Here is a 27,290-nt window from a genome sequence, read left to right as displayed (position 1 = left end):
CCCTGCCCAGTGCCCGGCCCCCGGCCCAGTCCCCGGCCCCCTGCCCGGCCCGGCCCCCTGCCCGGCCCGGCCCCCTGCCCGGACCGGCCCCCTGCCCGGACCGGCCCCCTGCCCCCTGCCCGGCCCAGTCCCCTGCCCGGCCCTGTCCCCTGTTCTGCCCAGTCCAGTGCCCAGCCCCGTCCACAAGCCAGTGCCCTGCCCAGACAAGTGCCCAGTCCGCTGCCCGGCCCAGTCCCCTGCCCAGTCTTGTGTCCAGCCCCCTGCCTAGCGTCCAGCCCAGTCCCTTGCCCAGCCTAGACCCCTGCCCAGCCCAGTCTCCTGCTCAGTCCCCTGCCCCCTGTCCAGCCCCCAGCCAGTGCCCATAGCCTGGAAACCTCCCTTCTGTCTCCATTCTAAATTATTCATTGTTTTTGTTCAGTGAGTTACAGAAATGATCTTTCTCACCTCGCCCAGCATCCCTCCCCAAAACCTGGAATCGGTGCTAATTTTCATAGAATTTACAGTGCAGACGGAGGCCATTTGGCCCATCGAGTCTGCACCGGCTCTTGGAAAGAGCACCCTACCCAAGGTCAACACCTCCACCCTATCCCCATAACCCAGTAACCCCACCCAACACTAAGGGCAATTTTGGACACTAAGGGCAATTTATCATGGCCAATTCACCTAACCTGCACATCTTTGGACTGTGGGAGGAAACCGGAGCACCCGGAGGAAACCCACGCACACACTGGGAGGATGTGCAGACAGTGACCCAGCGGGAAATCGAACCTGGGATCCTGGCGCTGTGAAGCCACAATGCTAATCACTTGTGCTACCGTGCTGTCACTGTACCGCCCGTGTTTTCTAAATATTCATTCTAACTTCCTTGCATTTTATACTCCCTATCTATTTATGAAGTCCAGCCCAGCCTTTTAGTTCTGACGCAGAATCACACGGACTCAAAACGATAACTCCTTTTCTCTCCCCACAGATGCTGCCAGACCTGCTAACGTTTTCTGTTTTTATTGATTTTTAACCTGTCTTGCCACCAAGCTGAATATAGAAAGCTCAGAGGGGAAATGAAATAGAAATGACAAAGAGAGAATATGAGAAGAGATTGACTGCTAATATGAAAGGGAATATAATTCTATAGGCATGTAAGAGTAGCAAGAAGGACCAAAAAGGGATCTAATGGAGGCAGAGAGCATGGCTAAATGAGTGCTTTGCATCTATGTTTAACAAAGAAGAAGATGCTGCCAGAGGTTTTAAAGTTTCTGCTCCTCTTTGTTCTTTTTGGGCTGTGCTCCATTTGTATTTTAGGAGCAGCCCTTTTTCATTTATCCCTCAGTTAACTTCTGTTTTTCTATTTAGTTGATTAACCCCAATTTGGCAGACTGGATGGGCTAAAAATTGAAGAGAATGAACTAGAAATGCTGACTATACATTAAATTATAATTTTTAACTTTCCAATTAAAAGGCAATTTAGTGTGGCCGATCCACCTAGCCGGTACTTTTGGGCTGTGGGGGCGAGACCCACGCAGACACGGGGAGAATGTGCAAACGCCCCATGGACAGTTATCTGGGGCTGGGATCGAACCTGGGTCCTCAGCGCCTTGAGGCAACAGTGCTAACCACTGCACCACCGTGCCACCCTTAGCCGCACTTCAAATTATTAATTCGCCAGGACCGGATGGGATGTATCCCAAGTAACTGATGGAAGCGAGGGTAGAAATTGCAGAGGAACTGATCATAACCCTCCAAACCTCCGATACAGGGGACTTCCGGTGTTAGGGATGTGCTGAGCAGTCGCACACAAGGTGGCTCTTTTGAAAGACAAAAGAAAAATACTTTCAACCAAAGTTAGCCCGCAAAAACTGGACTAAAACATCCCCTCGCCCTCATCAAAACAAAGAGTAGAAGAAATGGCGGGAAGCGATAGCTCCAGAGGCTGCAAAGAAACAAAAAGCGGTGGTAAAGGACAGGTGAAGCGAGCAAGTGGGTCAGTGGAGCCACGAGGCGGGGGGGCTCTGACCACACCCAAGAGAGGGAGACCCCCCTCCCGGGGGATGGGTGGTTGGAAGACGTTCCTCGCGAAATAACTGAAGGAACTAAAGGAAGAAATCAAAGTTGAAATCAAAGCCTCGAGGGTTCAGAGTGACCGAATCATCGCCCTGGAGGCCGAACTAAAGAGGTTGGTGGTGACCCAGGGAAGGTGGAGGACCAGGAGAACAGGGCGAGGCACCAAAACATTAGAATAGTGAGCGTGCCAGAAGGAACCGAGGGTAGGAATCCAACCGACTACGTGGCCCAGGTGCTGGGAAACCTGGTGGGGAGTGACAGCTTCCCTAACCCACCGGAGATCGAAGGAGCCCGCAGGTCGCTCCAGCCAAAATCCAAGGCTGGGGAGCAGCTGAGTGATCTTCGCCATGCTACACCAGTACCAAGATCGGGATAAAAGAGATGGCTGAGGAGATTGTGGAGAAAGTGGTGGTGATTTTTCAGGAATCACTTGAGGCAGGAAAGGTCCCAGAGGACTGGGAAGTGGCTAATGCAACACCACTGCTTAAAAAGGGAGGGAAGCAGAAGATGGGAAATTCTAGGCCGGTTAGCCTGACTTCGGTCATTGGTAAGATTTTAAAGTCCCATTATTTTTTTTAAGCCCTGCACATCTTTGGTTTTTGGAAGCGAATCCCACGCAAACATGGGGAGAATGTGCAAACTCCACACGGACAGTGACCCAGAGCCAGGATCGAACCTGGGACCTAAGCGCCGTGAGGCAGCAATGCTAACCACTTTGCCACCGTGCTGCCCAGAGTTATCTGCCCAGGGGGCAGATGAGTGGGGGAAACCGAGGGGAGACAACAGTAGAGAAGGAGATAGCAGAAGGGGAGAGAAACTGAACCACAGGTGAAACAAAGGGACAAGGGAGGGGAAGGGCTCTAGGCTGGCTATAACCTCCTCCATCCCCCCCACCCCCAAAGAAAATGGGCTATCCTCGGCCTGGTGCTATGAGATGAGATTAATTAATGCTCTCACAGTGGATGCACGCATTGGTAGAAGTGAGCATGATATGATTGGATTTAGCATTCAGTCTGAGGGAGAGAGGCCGGAGTCCGAGACGACCTCCGATCATCCTGGAGAGTCCCACGGATGCCGTTGAGTCTGGTCCCCATTTGTGGGGACTAGTACCGAACGGTGCCCGTCTGAGGTCCCCGAGGCGAAGGGATTGAATCCCAAAACCCCTGGTATCTTGGAAATCTGCACATTAGAGTAAGGCTTTCTGCCGCCCTCTAATATGCAGATTTTCCAAAAACTGATCCTGCCCATTGTGGGCAGGATTCTCCTTGCAGCGTCTCGCGAGACTGCGTTGAATCTCACCAGGCGTTGCGTGCCGGGTGGATCCCGGGAGTGGGGTCTCCTGGCTTTCACCAGCCACGCTATGCCACCAAGATGCGTTTCTGGCGGTGTGTGGCCGGAAGATCGCTCCCACTATGCGGAGAAAGAATAGAAGGGTATATTGACAAAATGAGATGTGGGTGATCTGAAGAAAGTAGAATGAGAGGGGGCTCACATAGAGCATAAACACAGGCTGATCGTCCTTTGACTGAAATAAGTTATCATGTAACCTGGGGGTTATCATTGACCAGAAACTGAACTAGACTAGCCATTATTAATACTTTGGCTACAAGAGCAGATCAGAGGCTTGGAATTATGCGGTGAGTAACTCACCTCCTGACTCCCCAAAGCCTGTCCATCATCTCAAGGCACAAGTCAGGAGTGTGATGGAATACTCTCCACTTGCCTGGATGAGTGCAGCTGCAACAACACTCAGGAAGCTCAACACCATCCAGGACAAAGCAGCCTGTTTGATTGGCAGCCCTTCCACAAACATTCAAACCCTTCACCGCCGAGGCACAGTGGCAGCCGTGTGTACCATCTACAAGATGCACTGTACAAACTCAGCAAGGCTCCTTCGACAGCACCTTCTGAACCCATGACCATCTAGAAGGACATGGGACAGCAGATACATGGGAACCCCGCCACTTAGAAGTTCCCCTCCAAGTCACTCACCATCCTGACTTGGAAATATATAGCCGTTCGTTCATTGTCGCTGGGTCAGAATCCTGGAACTCCCTGCCTGGTAGCACAGCGGGTGTACCCACACCACATGGACTGCAGTGGATGAAGAAGGCAACTCACCACCAAGGTGGCACAGTGGGTAGCACAGTTGCTTCATGGCTCCTGGGTCCCGGGTTCGATTCCCGGCTTGGGTCGCTGTCTGTGCGGAGTCTGCACGTTCTCCCTGTGTACGTGGGATTCCTCCGGGTGCTCCGGTTTCCTCCCGCCTTCCAAGGATGTGCAGGTTAGGTGGATTGGCCATGATAAATTGCCCTTAGTGTTCAGTAAGGTTAAGTGGGGTTACTTGGTTACAGGGATAGGGTGGAAGCGTGGACTTGAGTAGGGTGCTCTTTCCAAGGGCCGGTGCAGACTCGAATGGCCAAGTGGCCTCTTTCTGCACTGTAAATTTGATGATTCTATGACTGTTTTTGAACTTAAACAAGGGCAAATATGAGGGCATGAAAGCAGAGCTGGCTAAGTTGATTTGGCAAATCAGGTTAAAGGATAGGTCAATAAAGATACAGTGGAAAACATTTTTTTTAATTTAGAGTACCCAATTCCTTTTTCCCCAATTAAGGGGCAATTTAGCGTGGCCAATCTGCCTACCCTGCACATCTTTGGGTTGTGGGGGTAAAACCCACGCAAACACAGGGAGAATGTGCAAACTCCACACGGACAGTGACCCTGGGGCCGGGATTGAACCTGGGTCCTCAGCGCTGTGATGCAGCAGTGCTAACCACTGCACCACCGTGCTGTACTAGTGGAAAGCATTTTCGGGGATATTTCAGAATACATACATTCCAATGAGCGGGAAAAGTCCAAGGCTTGGACACACTGCCTATGGTTAACTAGAAAGGTTAAATACAGGACCAAATTTAAAGAAAGTGCATATAATTGTGCAAAGATAGTTGGGAGGTCAGAATATTGGACAGAGTATAAGGAACAGCAAAGGATGTCTAAAAGATCAATAAGTTATAAATGACCTGGAGGAGGGCGTAGAAGGATGGGTGAATAAATTTGCAGATGACACTTAAGTCGTTGGTGTTGTGGACAGTGCAGAAGGATGTTGCAGGTTACAGAGGGACATAGATAAGCTGCAGCGCTGAGCTGAGAGGTGACAAATGGAGTTTATTGCAGAAAAGTGTGAAGTGATTCATTTTGGAAGGAATATCAGGAAGACAGAGTACTGGGCTAATGGTAAGATTCTTGGTAGTGTGGATGAGCAGAGAGATCTCGGTGTCCATGTACATAGATCCCTGAAAGTTGCCACCCAGGTTGAGAGGGTTGTTAAGAAGGCGTACGGTGTGTTAGCTTTTATTGGTAGAGGGATTGAGTTTCAGAGCCATGAGGTCATGTTGCAGCTGTACAAAACTCTGGTGCGGCCACATTTGGAGTATTGCGTGCGATTCTGGTCGCCGCATTATAGGAAGGATGTGGAAGCATTGGAAAGGGTGCAGAGGAGATTTACCAGAATGTTGCCTGGTATGGAGGGAAGATCTTATGAGGGAAGGCTGAGGGACTTGAGGCTGCTTTCGTTAGAGAGAAGAAGGTTAAGAGGTGACTTAATTGAGGCATACAAGATGATCAGAGGATTAGATCGGGTGGACAGAGAGCCTTTTTCCTCGGATGGTGATGTCTAGCACGAGGGGACATAGCTTTAAATTGAGGGGAGATAGATATAAGACACATGTCTGAGGTAGGTTCTTTCCTCCGAGAGTAGTAAGGGTGTGGATTGCCCTGCCTGCAACAGTAGTGGACTCGCCAACACTGAGCGCATTCAAATGGTCATTGGATAGACATATGGACGATAAGGGAATAGTGTAGACGGGCTTTAGAATGGTTTCACAGGTCGGTGCAACATCGAGGGCCGAAGGGCCTGTATTGCGCTGTTATGTTCTATGTAAGGAGTGAAAAAGTAGAATATGAGAGAAATGTTCGGCAGAAATGTAAAAACAGATAGTAAGAGATTCTATAAATATTTTAAAAAGGAACTAGTTAACAAATTGAGTGTTGGCCCTATAGAAAGTGAGCCTGAAGAATTGATAATGGAAAACAAAGGAATGACACATGAGTTGAACAGGTATTTTGCATCAGTCCTCATTATGGAGGATACAAGTAACATCCCAGAAGCAGCTATGATAGGGAGGAAGAAGTTCTGGAAACTTACAATCACCAGGGAAATGCGACAGAGTAAATTGTTGGAGCTGCAGTCTGACAAGTGCCTGGGTCTTGATGGACTCCATCCTAGGATCTTAAAAGAAGTAGCTAGTGAGATAGTTGATTCTTGGATAGAAGGTTCGATAGCCAAATTTAACGTGGATAAGTGTGAGGTCATGCATTTTGGTCATAAAAATGGGACGGCAATTTATTATCTAAATGGGGAGAGACTTTCGGGTGCTCCGTTGCAGAGGGATCTGGGAGTCCTCGTTCATGAGTCGCAGAAAACTGGTATGCAGGCACAGCAGATAATAAAGAAAACAAATGAAATGTTGCCATTTATAGCTAAAGGAATAAAGTATAAAGGTAAGGAAGTGTTGTTGCAACTATACAAGGCATTGGCGAGACCACATCTGGAGTGTTGTGCACAGTTTTGGCCCCTTTATTTGAGGAAAGATGCATTGGAGGCAGTTCAGAGGAGGTTCTCTAGGTTGATTCCAGAGATGGGTTTTCATATGAAGAGAGATTGAACAGTTTAGGCCCATACTCTGTCGAGCTTAGAAGAATGAGTGGAGGTCAAATTGAGTAATACAAGATGATGTACTTCTGAGGCTGTATAAGGCTCTCGTCAGACCCTCATTTGGAGTATTGTGAGCAGTTTCGGGCCCACATCTAAGGAAGGATGTGCTGGCCTTGGAAAGGGTCCAGAGATGGTTCACAGGAATTATTCCTGAAATGAAGAGCTTGTCATATGAGGAGTGGGTTGAGGACTCTGAATCTGTACTTGTTAGAATTTAGAAGGATGAGTGGAGGGATCTTATTGAAATTTACAGGACACGGAGAGGCCTAGATAGAGTAGATGTGGAAAGGATGTTTCCACTAGTATGATAAACTAGAACCCGAGGACACAGCCTCAAACTGAAGGGATGATCCTTTAAAACTGAGATGAGGAATTTCTTTAGCCAGGATGGTGAATCTGTGGAACTCTTTGCTCCAGAAGGTTGTGGAGGCCAAATCACTGAGTGTCTAAGACAGAGATAGATAGGTTCTTAATAGGGGGATCTGGGGAGAAGGCAGGAAAATGGGGATGAGAAACGTATGTTTGAATGGCGGAGCCGATTTGATGGCTGAGTGACCTAATTCTGCTCCTATGTCTTATGGTCTTGCAGTCATTGGATAAGGGGTAGCAAATTTAAGACCGAGCTGAGGAGGAACTACTTCACCCAAAGGGTTGTGTATCTGTGGAATTTGCTACCCCAGAGTGCAGTGGATGCTGGGACTGAGTAAATTTCAGGAGTGGTTAGACAGATTTTTAATTGGTAATGGGTTTAAAAGTTATGGAGAACGGACAGGATGGTGCAGTTAAGGCCAGGATGAGGTCAGCCGGCCTAATTGTGCTCCCATATCTCATTTTATTGGTTTTAATTTTCCAAAACTCCCCGCATTTCGGGGAAAGTCCCATTAGAATGGAAGATAGCAAATGTTAACTCCATTATTCATTTCTCGCCAACATTGAGGGCATTTAAAAGTTTATTGGATAAACATATGGATGATAATGGCATAGTGTAGGTAGATGGCTTTTGTTTCGGTGCAACATCGTGGGCCGAAGGGCCTGTACTGCGCTGTATTGTTCTATGTTCTATACCGACAGGACAGACCCACCTAAGATATACTGTCGAAAGAGCCTCAACTCTGGACCCCATTTGTCTTATGGCATCAGGTCAAACATCAGAATGGAAACCTCTTTATTGCCACAGTACTCCTCCATGTTGAACTTGACTTGGAGGAAACACTGAGTGTGGTAAAGACACAAAATTTAGTCTGGGTAGGGACATCAATTGTCATTAAGAATAAAAGTCAGTTTCAGATGGAGGTCGTCTAGTACACCTTGCTTCAGTTTAGGCCTTCAGTTCGAGGTTTTTGCTTTCAGTCTGTAATGGCTTTAACGTAGGTTCATCAAGGTCTCAAAGACATCTCTGCAGGTTCAGAAAACAGCAGGTAGGTAGCATTTCTGGAGAAAGAGAGAGACACACAGCAGCTCACAGCTTCTCTCTGCATCCAGGACCCAACTGTCCGATCCTGAGTTCTCTGAAATCCATCCCACGTGGGTAGGACCCAATCCCTGCCTGTCACTGACAGAATGTGGCCGTTGGCCAACTCACTGGCCACCAACCAACCAATTGAACTGAATCCTTTTGACTTCTCAGGGGCCGGAAAGTCACGATCTGCTGTTCCAAAGCTAAATCTCCAATAGCACAGTGAACTATTGTGTAACTTTTGAGTTCCTGACTTCCTCCGCCTTAAGGTATGTGATGATGTGGAGATGCCGGCGTTGGACTGGGGTGCGCACAGTAAGAAGTCTTACAAAACCAGGTTAAAGTCCAACAGGTTTGTTTCAAACACTAGCTTTCGGAGCGCTGCTCCTTCCTCAGGTGAATGAAGAGGTAGATTCCAGAAACATATATAGACAAATTCAAAGATGCAAGACAATGCTTAGAATGCGAGTTAGCATTTGCAGTTAGTTAAGTGTTTACAGATCCAGAGATAGGGGTAACCCCAGGTTAAAGAGGTGTGAATTGTCTCAAGCCAGGAGAGTTGGTAGGATTTTGCAAGCCCAGGCCAGATGGTGGGGGATGAATGTAATGCGACCTGAATCCCAGGTCCCAGTTGAGGCCGCACTCGTGTGTGGAACTTGGCTATAAGTTTCTGCTCGGCGATTCTGCGTTGTCGCGCGTCCTGAAGGCCGCCTTGGAGAACGCTTACCCGGAGATCAGAGGCTGAATGCCCTTGACTGCTGAAGTGTTCCCCCACTGGAAGGGAACATTCCTGCCTGGTGATTGTCGCACGATGTCCGTTCATTCGTTGTCGCAGCGTCTGCGTGGTCTCGCCAATGTACCACGCTTCGGGACATCCTTTCCTGCAGCGTATGAGGTAGACAACGTTGGCCGAGTCGCACGAGTATGTACCATGTACCTGGTGGGTGGTGGTCTCACGTGTAATGGTGGTACCCATGTCAATGATCTGGCACGTCTTGCAGAGAGATTGCCATGGCAGGGTTGTGTGGTGTCATGGTCGCTGTTCTGAAGGCTGGGTAGTTTGCTGCAAACAATGGTTTGTAACAATGTAAATTTGTCCATTTTGGCAGGAAGAATAAAAAAGAAAGATATTTTCTCAATGGTGAGAGATTGCAGAACTTTTGAGGTGCAGAAGGATCTGGGTGTCCTAGTGCACGAATCACAAAAGGCTGGTATACAGGTACAGCAAGTAATCCGGGAAACCTAATAGAATGTTAGCTTTTATTGTGAGGGGTATTGATTAATAATCTTTATTATTGTCACAAGTAGGTTTACATTAACACTGCAATGAGGTTACTGTGAAAATTCCCTAGTCGCCACATTCCGGCACCTGTTCGGGTCCACAGAGGGAGAATTCTGAATGTCCAATTCACCTAACAGCAAGTATTTCGGGACTTGTGGGAGGAAACCAGAGCACCCGGAGGAAACCCACGCAGACACGGGGAGAACGTGCAGATTCCAAACAGACAGTGACCCAAGCCGGGAATCGAATCTGGGTTCCTGGCGTTGTGAAGCAAAAAAATTAACCACTGTGCTACACCTATCAGGTGATTATCAGGCCCTGGCGATTTATCAGGCTTCAATACCATCAATTTCCCAAGCACGTCTTTTGGGACTTGTGGGAGGAAACCGGAGCACCCGGAGGAAACCCACAAATGCACGGGGAGAACGTGTAGACTCTGCACAGACAGTGACCCAAGCTGGGAATTGAACCTGGGACCCTGGCACTGTGAAGCAACAGTGCTAATCACTGTGCTACCGTGCCGCCCACAAAAGTAAGGAGGGTATGCTTCAGTTGTGCAGGGCATTACTGAGACCACATCTGGGGTCAGTATTGTCTCCTTATTTAAGGAAATATGTAAATGCATTCGAAGCATTTCAGAGAAGGTTTATTAACTAATGTTAGGAATGGGCAGGTTCTCTTATTAGGAAAGATTGGTGAGATTAGGTTTTTACCACAAGAGTTTAGAAGAGTAAGAGGTGACTTGATAAAAAGCTTTAAGAACCTGAGGAGTATTGACCGGGTGGATGTGGAGGATCTAGATCCAGGGGACATTGTTTAAAAATAAGGGGTCACTCATTTAAGACTGAAATGAGGAGAAATTCTTTGAGGGTCATGAACCTCTCCCTCAAAAGGCAGTGGAAGCAGGATCTGTGAATATTTTTATGACTGAGGTAGATAAACTTCATTAACAAGGGGGTGAATAGCATTAGGGAGAAATGTCGGGTTGAGGTTTTTAAAAATAAATTTTACAGTACTCATTTATTTTTTTCTAATGAAGCGGCAATTTAGCGTTGCAAATCCACCTAACCTGCACATCTTTAGGTTGTGGGTGAGAGACCCACGCAGATATGGGGAGAATGTGCAAACTCCACACGGTTAATGACCCGGGGCCGGGATTGAACCTGGGTCCTCAGCGCCGTGCGGTAGCAGCGCTAACCACTGCGCCACCGTGCTGTCCCATATCTAAATACTTCTTAAATGTTATGAGGGTCTCTGCCTCCACCACCCTTTGAGACTGTGAATTCCAAACTCCCACCACTCTGGGTAAAATGTTTTTCCTCACATCCCCTGAACCCTTCAGGAACCTTTTAAATCAGCTGAGAGTTTCTGCCTCACCCACCAATCTGGGCAGCGACTTCCAGACACCGACCATTCTCTGGGTGAAAAGGTTTTTTTCTAATATCCCTAACCCTTCTGCCAATCACCTTGAATCTGTGCCTGCTGGTGATTGACCTCTCTGCTAGGGGAAACAAATCTTCCCCGTCTACTCCATCTGGGCCCCTCATAAATTAGTACAGCTCAATCAAGTCGCCCATCAGCCTCTTTTGTGCTCAGGAAAACAGCCCTAACCTACTAGATCTTTCCTCAAAGCTGCAATTTTCCAGCGCCGACATCATTGCTGTAAATCTCTTCTTTTCGGTCTCCAGAGCACATATATCCTTTCTGTAATGTGAGCAGAACTGATTGCTAAACTCCACACGGCCTAATGAACATTTTATGCAGTTCCAGCAGTACATTCCTCTTTTGTATTCTATACCTTCTATAATAAAGGAAAGCGTTTGGTATGTCTTTACCACATTATCTACCTCTCCTGCCACCTTCAGGGACCTGTGGGCAATGCATTCCAACGTCCCTCGCTATCTTCCAGTTTATTCAGTACTCCTTTGCTTTGTTTGCCCTCCCAAAATGCAGAAACCCGCACATCTCTGGATTGAATTCTATTAGCTACGTTTTCACCCACTCAACCAGACATTGATATCATTCTGCAACCCAAACGTATCCTTTTTACTGTTGCTAACTTTTGGTTGGCTCTTAATTCGTAATTTGCTCTGTTTTATAACCTTTGCTCTAGAGTCGCCAGGTATCTTTATGATACCGCCACGAGGTTCAAGTTCAAGTAATGATCAATAACTCAACACACCAATTAGTAAGATTCATATCAAAACACATTTATTATGCACAGTAAATCACTACTCATGCATAAACTCTACTTTCTAGACTATTCCTATCACTAAAAGGCCTCTACTTAGCTTTGGAATTGGCCCACCAGGTCAGGGGAACAAATGGCCTTTCGTTCAGGTCCTGAGTCTGTAGGATTCAAAAGCTGGTATGGACTGGTAGCTAGGAGCGCCTATCTCGTAGTGTGTGTTGACTGGAGACTTACTTGGTTGATGCGGCAGCTTAGACAGGTCACTCTCACGGGTTGATTCAAGTTGCTGAGTCACCCTGCCAAAGAAGGACGATTTGAACTTAGGGGCTTTACTTTATAGTCCCCAGGGGCTTTCCGCCCTTCGGGGTGGACCCCGTACCGGGTTCCAAATGATTGGACTGCGTTCCGATCATTTGGATCGATTTCTCCAATACTGGAGTTGTTCCCTGATCGCTGGGCGGTCCCTAAATGTCCGTTGGCCTTCCTTTGTCTTGGCTCCTGCTGGCACTGAGGAGTCTGGCTTGGCTTTATTCACCTCGAGTGTTGTAATTGTGCCTTGGAATTGCTCATTACTATGCAGATGGCTGCTGGTTTCAATGCTGTCTAGTTTTTGCAAGTTTCAATACACATGCTTTCTGCACTTGCTCAATTTTGCCTGTGTTGGCTGAATTTCCCTGTAGTCTTTGCGGTTCTCCATTTTAAGTCGGGAAGTGGCCAACCCAGGTGGCTACATTACTATAAACTACTTGCCTGATTTTTCCCCCACCAGCCTAAAATTTGAGGCTGGGTGGGAAAAGGTTAAGTGGCCACTTAAGGCCGTTGTTTGGGGCATGGGTGAGCTTCCCATCTGAAGCCCTGACCATCCCACTGCAAAACCGTGCCCATGCCAGGGCAGGTGGGATCTCCGAAGGAATCCGTCCATGCTGTTCTCCAACCACCCTTTCGCCCCAGAACCTGCCGAGGGGGGAGTGTAAACAGCCTTTTTGTCCTCGCTCATTCAATTGTAATTATCTGGAATTTTCACCAGGGTTTTCTGGCAGATGTTTGAGAGAACCCCGCAGGAATTCTGGACTAATACAAAATTGTCCCTGTTTTGGATGTTGCTCTTAATATTTTTTTCTACTAAATTGTTCTTGTTATTGATTTTGAAGCTCTTGCTTGTTTAAATAGACAGGAATTAGTTATTGGAACACGATTAGTTATTAGAACACAAAAACTATGCTAAATATGCATACATTGCAGACTTGATAAAAGATCTTAAAGTAAGGGAGCAGTGATCATAATATGGTCGAATTCAATCTCCAATTTGAAAGAAAGAAGGTAGAATCAGATGTAAAGGTGTTACAGTTAAATAAAGGTAACTACAGGGGCATGAGGGAGGAACTGACGAAAATCAACTGGGAGCAGAGCCAAGTGGGAAAGACAGTAGAACAGTAATGGCAGGTGTTTCTGGGAGTAATTGAGGACACAGTACAGAGGTTCATCCCAAAGAAAAGCAAGGTTATCAGAGGGGGGATTAGGCAGCCATGGCTGACAAAGGAAGTTATGGAATGCATCAAAGCAAAAGAGAAAGCCTATAATGTGGCAAAGAGTAGTGGGAAGTCAGAAGATTGGGAAGACTACAAAAACAAACAGAGGATAACAAAGAGAGAAATAAGGAAAGAGGATCAAATTTGAAGGTAGGCTAGCCAGTAACATTAGGAATGATAGTAAAAGTTTCTTTAAATACATTAAAAACAAACGGGAGGCAAAAGTTGACATTGGGCCGCTCCAAAATGACGCTGGTAATTTTGTGATGGGAGACAAGGAAATAGCTGAGGAACTGAATAAGTACTTTGCGGCAGTCTTCACAGTAGAAGACATGAGTAATATCCCAACAATTCCGGAGAGTCAGGGGGCAGAGTTGAATATGGTAGCCATCTCAAAGGAGAAAGTGCTAGAGAAACTCAAGAGGTCTAAAAATTGATAAATCCCCGGGCCCAGATGGGCTACATCCTAGAGTTCTAAAAGAGATAGCTGAAGAAACAGTGGAGGCGTTAGTTATGATCTTTCAAAAGTCACTGGAGTCAGGGAAAGTCCCAGAGGATTGGAAAATTGCTGTTGTGACCCCCCTGTTCAAGAAGGGAACAAGGAAAAAGATGGAAAATTATAGGCCAATTAGCCTAACCTCGGTTATTGGCAACATTCTAGAATCCATTGTTAAGGATGAGATTTCTAAATTCTTGGAAGTGCAGGGTCGGATTAGGACAAGTCAGCATGGATTTAGTAAGGGGAGGTCGTGCCTGACAAACCTGTTAGAGTTCTTTGAAGAGATAACAAATAGGTTAGACCAAGGAGAGCCAATGTATGTTATCTATCTTGACTTCCAAAAGGCCTTTGATAAGGTGCCTCACGGGAGACTGCTGAGTAAAATAAGGGCCCATGGTATTCGAGGCAAGGTACTAACATGGATTGACGATTGGCTGTCAGGCAGAAGGCAGAGAGTTGGGATAAAAGGTTCTTTTTCGGAATGGCAACCGGTGACGAGTGGTGTCCCGCAGGGTTCAGTGTTGGGACCACAGCTGTTCTCTTTATATATTAACGATCTAGATGACGGGACTGGGGGCATTCTGGCTAAGTTTGCCGATGATACAAAGATAGGTGGCGGGGCAGGTAGTATGGAGGAGGTGGGGAGGCTGCAGAAAGATTTAGACAGTTTAGGAGAGTGGTCCAAGAAATGGCTGATGAAATTCAACGTGGGCAAGTGCGAGGTCTTGCACTTTGGAAAAAAGAATAGAGGCATGGACTATTTTCTAAACGGTGACAAAATTCATAATGCTGAAGTGCAAAGGGACTTGGGAGTCCTAGTCCAGGATTCTCTAAAGGTAAACTTGCAGGTTGAGTCCGTAATTAAGAAAGCAAATGCAATGTTGTCATTCATCTCAAGAGGCTTGGAATATAAAAGCAGGGATGTACTTCTGAAGCTTTATAAAGCATTAGTTAGGCCCCATTTAGAATACTGTGAGCAATTTTGGGCCCCACACCTCAGGAAGGACATACTGGGACTGGAGCGGGTCCAGCGGAGATTCACACAGATGATCCCAGGAATGGTAGGCCTAACATACGATGAACGTCTGAGGATCCTGGGATTATATTCATTGGAGTTTAGGAGGTTGAGGGGAGATCTAATAGAAACTTACAAGATAATGAAGGCTTAGATAGGGTGGATGTAGGGAAGTTGTTTCCATTAGCAGGGGAGACTAGGACCCGGGGGCACAGCCTTAGAATAAAAGGGAGTCACTTTAGAACAGAGATGAGGAGAAATTTCTTCAGCCAGAGAGTGGTGGGTCTGTGGAATTCATTGCCACAGAGGGCGGTGGAGGCCGGGACATTGAGTGTCTTTAAGACAGAAGTTGATAAATTCTTGATTTCTCAAGGAATTAAGGGCTATGGAGAGAGAGCGGGTAAATGGAGTTGAAATCAGCCATGATTGAATGGTGGAGTGGACTCGATGGGCCGAATGGCCTTACTTCCACTCCTATGTCTTGGGTCTTATATGTTAAAACACAAATATCAGACGTTAGTTTGAAAGGATATAATATAATTAGTTAAATAATCATTAATCCCCATTCAAGTCCATGAACCATTAATAGAACATAGAAAAATACAGCACAGAACAGGCCCTTCGGCCCACGATGTTGTGCCGAACCTTTGTCCTAAATTAATCATAGATTATCATTGACTTTACAGTGCAGAAGGAGGCCATTCGGCCCATTGAGTCTGCACCGGCTCTTGGAAAGAGCACCCTACCCAAAGTTGAATTTTAAATTTTTGCTTCTGGTGTCAATGTATTGATCAATGTGTATGTCAATTATCGTGTTCCGGGAATTGCTAGTTGAAGTTGTGAAATTGATTATCCTATAAATACAGACAGCTGGAATGATTTGGTGTGAGTTTATTGTGGGTTAGTAGCTGTATAGAAGCGTGCCTGAATAAACCAAGCTTGTACCTAAAAGACAAGAGTGGATTGATTCTTCCACTGTAACGGTGTTAGTGGTTAGCACCGCTTCCTCACACCGCTGGGGACCTGGGTTCGATTCTGTCCTTGGGTGACTGTGGAATTTGCACATTCTCCCTGTGCCTGTGTGCGATTGCTCCAGTTTCCTCCCACAGTCCAAAGATATGCAGGTTAGGTGGGGTTACTGGGATAGGACGGGGGAATGTGCCGAGGTAGGGTGCTCTTTCGGAGGGTCAGTGCAGACTCGATGGGCAGACTGGCCTCCTCCTGTACTGCAGGGATTCTATCACCCCTGGTTGTGAGTAACACCTGATCGGGTTTCCTGCACACGCCACCTAGTGACGACTCAGTGGGAATTCACTCAAAATATACACCTAAATGGTATATGGGAGAACTAGAACACTGAATATCAAAGCAGAGTTAACAAGAAGGACACTACAAGCTCTTTCCTATAATGGGAAGTAGTAATTTAAACACCTATGCTCAAAACGGGCTTAAGGAGTGAGAAATGCTCTTGTGAGCATGGTGTGAGGAGGGGAAATAGGATTAGCTTGTATGTAATTTTGATCTATCTTTTAATACATACCCTCCTAGAATAGTAGAGTACATATCTGAAAACTGTTCAATTCATCATAGAATTTACAGTGCAGAAGGAGGCCATTCGGCCCATCGAGTCTGCACCGGCTCTTGGAAAGAGCACCCTACCCAAGGTCAACACCTCCACTCTATCCCTATAACCCAGTAACCCCACCCAACACTAAGGGCTGTTTTGGACACTAAGGGCAGTTTAGCATGGCCAAGCCACCTCACCTTCACATCTTTGGACTGTGGGAGGAAACCGGAGCACCCGGAGGAAACCCACGCACACACGGGGTGGATGTGCAGACTCCGCACAGACAGTGACCCAAGCCGGAATCGAACCTGGGACCCTGGAGCTGTGAAGCAATTGTGCTACCCACAATGCTACCGTGCTGCCCCAAAATCTTTAGTAATGTTTTCTTCATGGTTATATTTAGGTTCCGTTACTATCAGAATGTGTGTGCATACAGCTACTCTTTTGTCTGGTGGGACTGGGAACGTTGGGCGAGAGAAATTGACTGGATGGCATTGAGTGGCATTAATCTGCCGTTGGCATTTACTGGTCAAGAAGCCATATGGCAAAAGGTAAGGAATTCCTGCAAATTTTAAATATATTTAGGATAATGGAAAAGTAAGCACAATTTCTAACCTAATTTGTAACCTAATTGAGGACTTTGCATTATTTGTTGCAAAGCAAAATAATCTTACAAATGTAATTGAAACTTTCATATCTTTTAGCTTGCTAATAAAATTGTATCTTATATAATTTGTAATTAAGTTAAGTTGGTAGATTTCAGTGCTTTGTTGATGTTTTCAAAAGTATTTGATGGTCTCCGCACAATCTCTGATCTTCTAAGAAGCTGAAGCCTCTATCCTGTTCCATGGACCAGGTCAGCTCCACTGAACTTTTTTCATCTTTGTTAATTTTCCCTAATACCCAAAGATTTGTCTAGCTGAAATCTAAAAGTTTATCCATGTCTCTTTTAACCCTGCCCTATGACTTTTCATTTCTGCTTTCTCCAGAGGCCAGATATGATAGAATGCCATGAACTTTGATTATCTGATTACGAGCCTTTCGCTATAACTTCTCCATTCCAGATGCAACTCTTTTTATAAAGAAGTTAATGGCATAATATCATAGGAACAGAGGATGTAAGAGTAGCCCATTCGGCACTTCATGCTTCTCTGCCATTCTATAGGATGATGGCTGGTCTAATTGTGGCCTCAACTCCCCTTGCCTATCGGCCCACATCCCCCATAACACTTCACCATCAACTATCATTCTAACTTTGCCTTGAATAGATTCAAGCATCCAGGCTTCGCTGCTTTCTAGGAAGGAAATTCCTCATATTAACAACCCGCTGAAAGAAAAAAATCCTTCCCATCGCTGTCTTAAATGGGAGACCTCTTATTTTTAACTGTGTCCCTATATCCCCACTTCAATAAAGAGCGCGGAGAGAGAGACTTCAGTAAAGAGCACGGAGAGAGGGCGAGACTTCAATAAAGAGGGTAGAGAGGGCGTGACGTCAGTAAAGAGCACGGAGAGAGGGCGAGACTTCAATAAAGAGGGTGGAGAGAGAGAGGGCGAGACCTCAATAAAGAGTGCAGAGAGAGAGAGAGAGGGCGAGACTTCAGTAAAGAGCGTGGAGAGAGAGAGGGCGAGACTTCAATAAAGAGCGCGGAGAGAGAGAGGGCGAGACTTCAGTAAAGAGTGCAGAGAGAGAGAGAGGGCGAGACTTCAGTAAAGAGTGCAGAGAGAGAGAGAGGGCGAGACGTCAGTAAAGAGCGCGGAGAGAGAGGGCGAGACGTCAGTAAAGAGCGCGGAGAGAGAGGGCGAGACTTCAATAAAGAGCGTGGAGAGAGAGAGGGCGAGACCTCAATAAAGAGTGCAGAGAGAGAGAGAGGGCGAGACTTCAGTAAAGAGCGTGGAGAGAGAGAGGGCGAGACTTCAATAAAGAGCGCGGAGAGAGAGAGGGCGAGACTTCAGTCAAGAGCGCGGAGAGAGCGAGGGCGAGACTTCAATAAAGCGTGGAGAGAGCGAGGGCGAGACTTCAATAAAGAGCGTGGAGCGAGAGAGGGCGAGACTTCAGTAAAGAGTGCGAAGAGAGATTGGGCGAGACTTCAATAAAGAGCGCGGAGAGATAGGGGCGAGTCTTCAGTAAAGAGCGCGAAGAGAGAGGGCGAGACTTCAATAAAGAGCGTGGAGCAAGAGAGGGCGAGGCCTCAGTCACGAGCGTGGAGAGAGAACCCCCCTGTTGTTTGCGTTAGCAATTGAACCCTAGGCCATGTCATGAAGGGAGTCGAGGAAATGGAGGGGGGTGGTCCGAGGGGGAGAGGAACATCGAGTGTCGCTTTATGCAGATGACCTGTTGCTGTATGTGGCGGATCCAGTGGAGGGGATGGTGGAGATCATGCAGACTCTAAGGGAGTTTGGGGATTTTTCAGGCTATAAGCTTAATGTAGGGAAGAGTGAGCTCTTTGTAGTACAGGCAGGAGACCAGGAAAGGGGGATGGACGATCTACCGCTGAGGAGGGCGGAAAGGAGCTTTCGGTAACTGGGGATCCAAATAGCTAGGAGTTGGGGGGGCCCTACATGAACTGAATCTGACGAGGCTGGTGGAGCAGATGGAGGAGGACTTCAAAAGATGGGACATGTTGCCGCTCTCGCTGGCGGGTAGAGTGCAGTCGGTCAAAATGGTCGTTCTCCCGAGGTTTCTTTTTGTGTTTCAGTGCCTTCCCATCGTGATCACCAAGGCCTTTTTTAAGAGGGTAGGCAGGAGCATTATGGGGTTTGTGTGGGCGAATAAGACCCCGAGGGTAAGGAGAAGGTTTCTGGAGTGCAGTAGGGACCGAGGAGGGTTGGCGCTGCCGAATCTGGGGGGCTACTACTGGGCAGCAAATGTGGTGATGATCCGTAAGTGGGTGATGGAGGGAGAGGGGGCGGCATGGAAGAGGTTGGAGATGGCGTCCTGCAAAGGAACGAGCCTGAGGCACTGACGACGGCACCGCTGCCGCTCTCGCCGACAAGGTACACCACGAGTCCGGTGGTGGCGGCAACGCTAAAGATCTGGGGCCAGTGGAGACGGCACAGGGGTGCAATGGGAGCCTCGGTGTGGTCCCCGATCAGGGGTAACCATCGGCTTGTCCCGGGGAGGATGGACGGGGGGGTTTCAGAGCTGGCATCGGGCGGGGATTAGAAGAATGGGGGACCTGTTCATTGATGGGACGTTTGCGAGCCTAGGGGCACAAGAGGAGACGTTTGGGCTACCCCCGGGAATTGCTTTCAGATGCATGCAGGTGAGGGCGTTTGTGAGGCGGCAGTTGAGGGAATTCCCGTTGCTCCCGGCACAGGAGAGTCAAGACGGGGTGATCTCGGGTGTGTGGGTCGGAGAGGGCAAGGTTTTGGCGATATACCAGGAGGTGAAAGAAGAGGGGGAGGCGTTGGTAGAGGAGCTGAAGGGTAATTGGGAGGAGGAGCTGGGGGAGGAGATTGAGGAGGGGCTATGGGCTGATTCCCTAGGTAGGCTTAATTCCTCTTCCTCGTGTGCCAGGCTTAGCCCAATACAAATTAAGGTGGTTCACAGAGCGCACATGACGGGGGCGAGGTTGAGTAGGTTCTTTGGGGTGGAGGACAGATGTGGGAGGTGCTCAGGAAGCCCGGCGAACCATGTCCACATGTTTTGGTCATGCCCGGCACTGGAGGGGTTCTGGAGAGGAGTGGCGGGAGCAATATCTCAGGTGGTGAAAGTCCGGGTCAAGCCAAGCTGGGGCTAGCAATATTTGTAGCAGTGGACGAGCCGGGAGTGCAGGAGGCGAAAGAGACCGGCATTCTGGCCTTTGCGTCCCTAGTAGCCCGGCGAAGGATCTTGCTAATGTGGAAGGAGGCGAAGCCCCCCAGCGTGGAGGCCTGGACAAATTATATGGCAGGGTTTATCAAGCTAGAGAAGATAAAGTTTGCCTTGAGAGGGTCTGCGCAGGGGTTCTACAGGCGGTGGCAACCGTTCCTAGACCATCTCGCGGAGCGTCAGGTGAAGGTCGGTCAGCAGCAGCAACAACCCAAGGGGGGAGGGGGTAGGGGGGGGGGGGGGGGTCTTGCGAAGGGGGAGGGAGGGAGGGGGAAGGGAGGTATGTTTGGGGGTATTTGAGCAAGATAATTCATGAAAGATCTGGAAAACTGGCATGTACGGGAGGAATCCAATGTACAAAGTTCTGTAACATATTGTTTTACCATGCTTATGTCTTGCTATATGCATTTTCTTTCTATTTGTATGAGGGGGGGGTTGTTTGTAAGGATGAAAAATTGTTTAAAATTTTAATAAATATATATATTTTTTGAAAAGAGCGTGGAGAGAGAGAGGGCGTGACTTCAATAAAGCGCAGTGAGAGAGAGAGGGCGAGACTTCAATAAAGAGCGCAGAGAGAGAGAGGGCGAGACTTCAAAAAAGAGAGCAGAGAGAGAGAGGGCGAGACTTCAGTAAAGAGCGCGGAGAGAGAGAGGGCGAGACTTCAATAAAGAGCGCAGAGAGAGAGAGGGCGAGGCTTCAATAAAGAGCGCAGAGAGAGAGAGGGCGAGACTTCAATAAAGAACGCGGAGAGAGAGAGGGCGAGACTTCAATAAACAGCGCAGAGAGAGAGAGGGCGAGACTTCAATAAAGAGCGCGGAGAGAGCGAGGGCGAGACTTCAATAAAGAGCGCAGAGAGAGAGAGAGGGCGAGACTTCAATAAAGAGCGCAGAGAGAGAGAGGGCGAGACTTCAATAAAGAGCGCGGAGAGAGCGAGGGCGAGACTTCAATAAAGAGCGCAGAGAGAGAGAGAGAGGGCGAGACTTCAATAAAGAGCGCAGAGAGAGAGAGGGCGAGACTTCAATAAAGAGCGCAGAGAGTGAGAGGGCGAGACTTCAATAAACAGCGCAGAGAGAGAGAGGGCGAGACTTCAATAAAGAGCGCGGAGAGAACGAGGGCGAGACGTCAATAAAGAGCGCAGAGAGAGAGAGAGGGCGAAACTTCAATAAAGAGCGCAGAGAGAGAGAGGGCGAGACTTCAATAAAGAGCGCAGAGAGAGAGAGAGGGCGAGACTTCAATAAAGAGCGCAGAGAGAGAGAGAGGGCGAGACTTCAATAAAGAGCTCAGAGAGAGAGAGGGCGAGACTTCAATAAAGAGCGCAGCGAGACAGAGGGCGAGACTTCAATAAAGCGCGGAGTGAGCGAGGGCGAGACTTCAATAAAGAGCGTGGAGAGAGCGAGGGCGAGACTTCAATAAAGAGCGCAGAGAGGGCGAGGGCGAGACTTCAATAAAGAGCGCAGAGAGAGAGGGCGAGACTTCAATAAAGAGCGCAGAGAGAGAGAGGGCGAGACTTCAATAAAGAGCGCAGAGGGAGAGAGGGCGAGACTTCAATAAAGAGCGCAGAGAGAGAGAGAGAGGGCAAGACTAAAAATAAAGCGCGGAGAGAGAGAGGGTGAGACTTCAGTAAAGAGTGCAAAGAGAGAGAGGGCGAGACTTCAATAAAGAGCACAGAGAGAGAGAGGGCAAGACTTCAGTAAAGAGCGCAGAGAGAGAAAGAGGGCGAGACTTCAGTAAAGAGCGCAGAGAGAGAGGGTGAGACTTCAATAAAGAGCGCAGAGAAAGAGAGGGTGAGACTTCAATAAAGAGCGCAGAGAGAGAGGGCAATACTTGAATAAAGAGCGCAGAGAGAGAGGGCAAGAGCGCAGAGAGAGAGAGGCCGAGACTTCAATAAAGAGCGCAGAGAGAGAAAGAGGGCGAGACTTCAGTAAAGAGCGCAGAGAGAGAGTGCGAGACTTCAATAAAGAGCGCAGAGAGAGAGTGCGAGACTTCAATGAAGAGTGCAGCGAGTGAGAGAGGGTGAGACTTCAGTAAAGAGCGCAGAGAGAGACAGGGCGAGACTTCAATAAAGAGCGCAGAGAGAGAGAGAGGGCGTGACTTCAATAAAGAGCGCAGAGAGAGAGAGAGGGCGAGACTTCAATAAAGAGCGCAGAGAGAGAGAGTGCGAGACTTCAATAAAGAGCGCAGAGAGAGAGAGGGCGAGACTTCAATAAAGATCGCAGAGAGAGAGAGGGCGTGACTTCAATAAAGAGCGCAGAGAGAGAGAGAGGGCGAGACTTCAATAAAGAGCGCAGAGAGAGAGAGGGTGAGACTTCAGTAAAGAGTGCGAAGAGAGAGAGGGCGAGACTTCAGTAAAGAGAGCGGAGAGATAGGGAGAGGGCGAGACTTCAATAAAGAGAGCGGAGTGAGAGAGGGCGAGACTTCAGTAAAGAGTGCAGAGAGAGAGAGAGGGCGAGACATCAGTAAAGAGCGCGGAGAGGGCGAGACTCCAGTAAAGAGCGCGGAGAGAGAGAGGGCGAGACTTCAATAAAGAGTGCGGAGAGAGGATGGGACTTCAGTAAAGAGCGCGGAGAGGGCGAGACTTCAATAAAGTGTGGCGAGAGAGAGGGCGTGACTTGAGTCAAGAGCGCGGAGAGAGAAGGTAAGACTTCAGTAAAGAGCGCGCGGAGAGAGAGTGCGAGACTTCAGTAAAGCGCGGAGTGCGAGACTTCAATAAAGAGCATGGAGAGAGAGAGGGCGTGACTTCAGTCGAGCAAAAGAACAAAGAACAAAGAAATGCACAGCACAGGAACAGGCCCTTCGGCCCTCCAAGCCCGTTCCGGCCATGCTGCCCGACTAAACTACAATCTTCTACACTTCCTGGGTCCGTATCCCTCTATTCCCATCCTATTCATGTATTTGTCAAGATGCCCCTTAAATGTCACTATCGTCCCTGCTTCCACCACCTCCTCCGGTAGCGAGTTCCAGGCACCCACTACCCTCTGTGTAAAAAACTTGCCTCGTACATCTACTCTAAACCTTGCCCCTCTCACCTTAAACCTATGCCCCCTAGTAATTGACCCCTCTACCCTGGGGAAAAGCCTCTGACTATCCACTCTGTCTATGCCCCTCATAATTGTGTAGACCTCTATCAGGTCTCCCCTCAACCTCCTTCGTTCCAGTGAGAACAAACCGAGTTTATTCAACCGCTCCTCATAGCTAATGCCCTCCAAACCAGGCAACATTCTGGTAAATCTCTTCTGCACCCTCTCTAAAGCCTCCACATCCTTCTGGTAGTGTGGCGACCAGAATTGAACACTATGCTCCAAGTGTGGCCTAACTAAGGTTCTATACAGCTGCAACATGACTTGCCAATTCTTATACTCAATGCCCCGGCCAATGAAGGCAAGCATGCCGTATGCCTTCTTGACTACCTTCTCCACCTGTGTTGCCCCTTTCAATGACCTGTGGACCTGTACTCCTAGATCTCTTTGACTTTCAATACTCTTGAGGGTTCTACCATTCACTGTATATTCACTAAAGAGCGCGGAGAGAGAAAGCAGTACTTAAGTAAAGAGCACGGGGAGAGAGAGAGAGGGCGAGAGTTCAGTAAAGAGCACGGAGAGAGGGTGCGAGACTTCAGTAAAAAGCGCGGAGAGAGAGAGGGCGAGACTTCAATAAACAGCGCAGAGAGAGAGAGGGCGAGACATCAATAAAGAGCGCGGAGAGAGCGTGGGCGAGACTTCAATAAAGAGCGCAGAGAGAGAGAGAGGGCGAGACTTCAATAAAGAGCGCAGAGAGAGAGAGGGCGAGACTTCAATAAAGAGTGCAGAGAGAGAGATGGCGAGACTTCAATAAAGAGCGCAGAGAGAGAGAGAGGGCGAGACTTCAATAAAGAGCGCAGAGAGAGAGAGGGCGAGACTTCAGTAAAGAGCGCAGAGAGAGAGATGGCGAGACTTCAATAAAGAGCGCAGAGAGAGACCGGGCGAGACTTCAATAAAGAGCGCAGAGAGAGAGAGGGCAAGACTTCAATAAAGAGCGCAGAGAGAGACAGGGCGAGACTTCAATGAAGAGCGCGGAGAGAGAGAGGACGAGACTTCAATAAAGAGCGCGGAGAGAGAGAGGGGGTGAGACTTCAATAAAGAGCGCAGAGAAAGAGGGCGAGACTTCAGTAAAGAGCGCAGAGAGAGAGAGGGTGAGACTTCAATAAAGAGCGCAGAGAGAGAGGGCAAGACTTCAATAAAGAGCGCAGAGAGAGAGGGCAAGACTTCAATCAAGAGCGCAGAGAGAGAGAGGCCGAGACTTCAATAAAGAGCGCAGAGAGAGAAAGAGGGCGAGACTTCAGTAAAGAGCGCAGAGAGAGAGAGGGAGAGACTTCAATAAAGAGCGCAGAGAGAGAGTGCGAGACTTCAATAAAGAGCGCAGAGAGAGAGAGGGCGAGACTTCAATGAAGAGCGCAGAGAGAGAAAGAGGGCGTGACTTCAGTAAAGAGCACAGAGAGAGAGAGGGCGAGACTTCAATAAAGAGCGCAGAGAGAGAGGGGGCGAGACTTCAGTAAAGAGCGCGGAGAGAGAGAGGGCGAGACTTCAGTAAAGAGCGCAGAGAGAGATAGGGCGAGACTTCAATAAAGAGCGCAGAGAGAGAGAGAGTGCGAGACTTCAATAAAGAGCGCAGAGAGAGAGAGAGAGGGCGAGACTTCAATAAAGAGCGCAGAGAGAGAGAGGGAGAGACTTCAATAAAGAGCGCAGAGAGAGAGTGCGAGACTTCAATAAAGAGCGCAGAGAGAGAGAGGGCGAGACTTCAATGAAGAGCGCAGAGAGAGAAAGAGGGCGTGACTTCAGTAAAGAGCACAGAGAGAGAGAGGGCGAGACTTCAATAAAGAGCGCAGAGAGAGAGGGGGCGAGACTTCAGTAAAGAGCGCGGAGAGAGAGAGGGCGAGACTTCAGTAAAGAGCGCAGAGAGAGATAGGGCGAGACTTCAATAAAGAGCGCAGAGAGAGAGAGAGTGCGAGACTTCAATAAAGAGCGCAGAGAGAGAGAGGGCGAGACTTCAATAAAGAGCGCAGAGAGAGAGAGGGCGAGATTTCAATAAAGAGAGCAGAGAGAGAGGGCGAGACTTCAATAAAGATCGCAGAGAGAGAGAGGGCGAGACTTCAATCAAGAGCGCCGAGAGGGAGAGACTTCAGTAAAGAGTGCGGAGAGAGAGAGGGTGAGACTTCAGTAAAGAGTGCGAAGAGAGAGAGGGTGAGACTTCAGTAAAGAGTGCGAAGAGAGAGAGGGCGAGACTTCAGTAAAGAGAGCGGAGAGATAGGGAGAGGGCGAGACTTCAATAAAGAGAGCGGAGTGAGAGAGGGCGAGACTTCAGTAAAGAGTGCAGAGAGAGAGAGGGCGAGACATCAGTAAAGAGCGCGGAGAGGGCGAGACTCCAGTAAAGAGCGCGGAGAGAGAGAGGGCGAGACTTCAGTAAAGAGTGCGGAGAGAGGATGGGACCTCAGTAAAGAGCGCGGAGAGGGCGAGACTTCAATAAAGTGTGACGAGAGAGAGGGCGTGACTTGAGTCAAGAGCGCGGAGAGAGAAGGTAAGACTTCAGTAAAGAGCGCGCGGAGAGAGAGTGCGAGACTTCAGTAAAGCGCGGAGTGCGAGACTTCAATAAAGAGCATGTAGAGAGAGAGGGCGTGACTTCAGTCGAGCAAAAGAACAAAGAAATGCACAGCACAGGAACAGGCCCTTCGGCCCTCCAAGCCCGTGCCGACCATGCTGCCCGACTAAACTACAATCTTCTACACTTCCTGGGTCCGTATCCCTCTATTCCCATCCTATTCATGTATTTGTCAAGATGCCCCTTAAATGTCAATATCGTCCCTGCTTCCACCACCTCCTCCGGTAGCGAGTTCCAGGCACCCACTACCCTCTGCGTAAAAAACTTGCCTCGTACATCTACTCTAAACCTTGCCCCTCTCACCTTAAACCTATGCCCCCTAGTAATTGACCCCTCTACCCTGGGGAAAAGCCTCTGACTATCCACTCTGTCTATGCCCCTCATAATTTTGTAGACCTCTATCAGGTCTCCCCTCAACCTCCTTCGTTCCAGTGAGAACAAACCGAGTTGATTCAACCGCTCCTCATAGCTAATGCCCTCCATACCAGGCAACATTCTGGTAAATCTCTTCTGCACCCTCTCTAAAGCCTCCACATCCTTCTGGTAGTGTGGCGACCAGAATTGAACACTATGCTCCAAGTGTGGCCTAACTAAGGTTCTATACAGCTGCAACATGACTTGCCAAATCTTATACTCAATGCCCCGGCCAATGAAGGCAAGCATGCCGTATGCCTTCTTGACTACCTTCTCCACCTGTGTTGCCCCTTTCAATGACCTGTGGACCTGTACTCCTAGATCTCTTTGACTTTCAATACTCTTGAGGGTTCTACCATTCACTGTATATTCACTAAAGAGCGCGGAGAGAGAAAGCAGTACTTCAGTAAAGAGCACGGGGAGAGAGAGAGAGGGCGAGAGTTCAGTAAAGAGCACGGAGAGAGGGGGCGAGACTTCAGTAAAAAGCGCGGAGAGAGAGAGGCGAGACTTCAATAAAGAGCGCAGAGAGAGAGAGGGCGAGACTTCAATAAAGAGCGCAAAGAGAGAGAGGGCGAGACTTCAATAAAGGGAGCAGAGAGAGAGAGGGCGAGACTTCAATAAAGAGCGCAGAGAGAGAGAGGGCGAGATTTCAATAAAGAGAGCAGAGAGAGAGGGCGAGACTTCAATAAAGATCGCAGAGAGAGAGAGGGCGAGACTTCAATAAAGAGCGCCGAGAGAGAGAGGGAGAGACTTCAGTAAAGAGTGCGGAGAGAGAGAGGGTGAGACTTCAGTAAAGAGTGCGAAGAGAGAGAGGACGAGACTTCAGTAAAGAGAGCGGAGAGATAGGGAGAGGGCGAGACTTCAATAAAGAGCGCAGAGAGAGAGAGGGCGAGACTTCAATAAAGAGCGCAGAGAGAGAGAGGGCGAGACTTCAGTAAAGAGAGCAGAGCGAGAGAGGACGAGACTTCAGTAAAGAGCGCGGAGAGAGAGAGGGCGAGACTTCAATAAAGAGCGCAGAGAGAGGGCGAGACTTCAGTAAAGAGAGCAGAGAGAGAGAGAG

General features: G+C 48.4%; 1 protein-coding gene across 1 annotated transcript in view; it reads left to right on the top strand.

Annotated features, from left to right (window-relative positions):
• The window catches only part of naglu (N-acetylglucosaminidase, alpha), a 68,536-nt gene that overhangs the window by 1,693 nt on the left and 39,553 nt on the right, over positions 1-27,290 (top strand). The window contains exon 2 of the mRNA XM_072487727.1: positions 16,778-16,925. Coding sequence (XP_072343828.1) covers positions 16,778-16,925 — 148 coding nt within the window. The remainder of the gene's footprint in view (positions 1-16,777; positions 16,926-27,290) is intronic.

The sequence above is a fragment of the Scyliorhinus torazame genome, chromosome 21 (assembly GCF_047496885.1).
Source record: "Scyliorhinus torazame isolate Kashiwa2021f chromosome 21, sScyTor2.1, whole genome shotgun sequence".
In the NCBI taxonomy this organism is placed as follows: domain Eukaryota; kingdom Metazoa; phylum Chordata; class Chondrichthyes; order Carcharhiniformes; family Scyliorhinidae; genus Scyliorhinus; species Scyliorhinus torazame.
The sequence above is the reverse complement of the archived record's forward strand: the minus strand, read 5'-3'. Positions and strand labels throughout refer to the sequence as shown.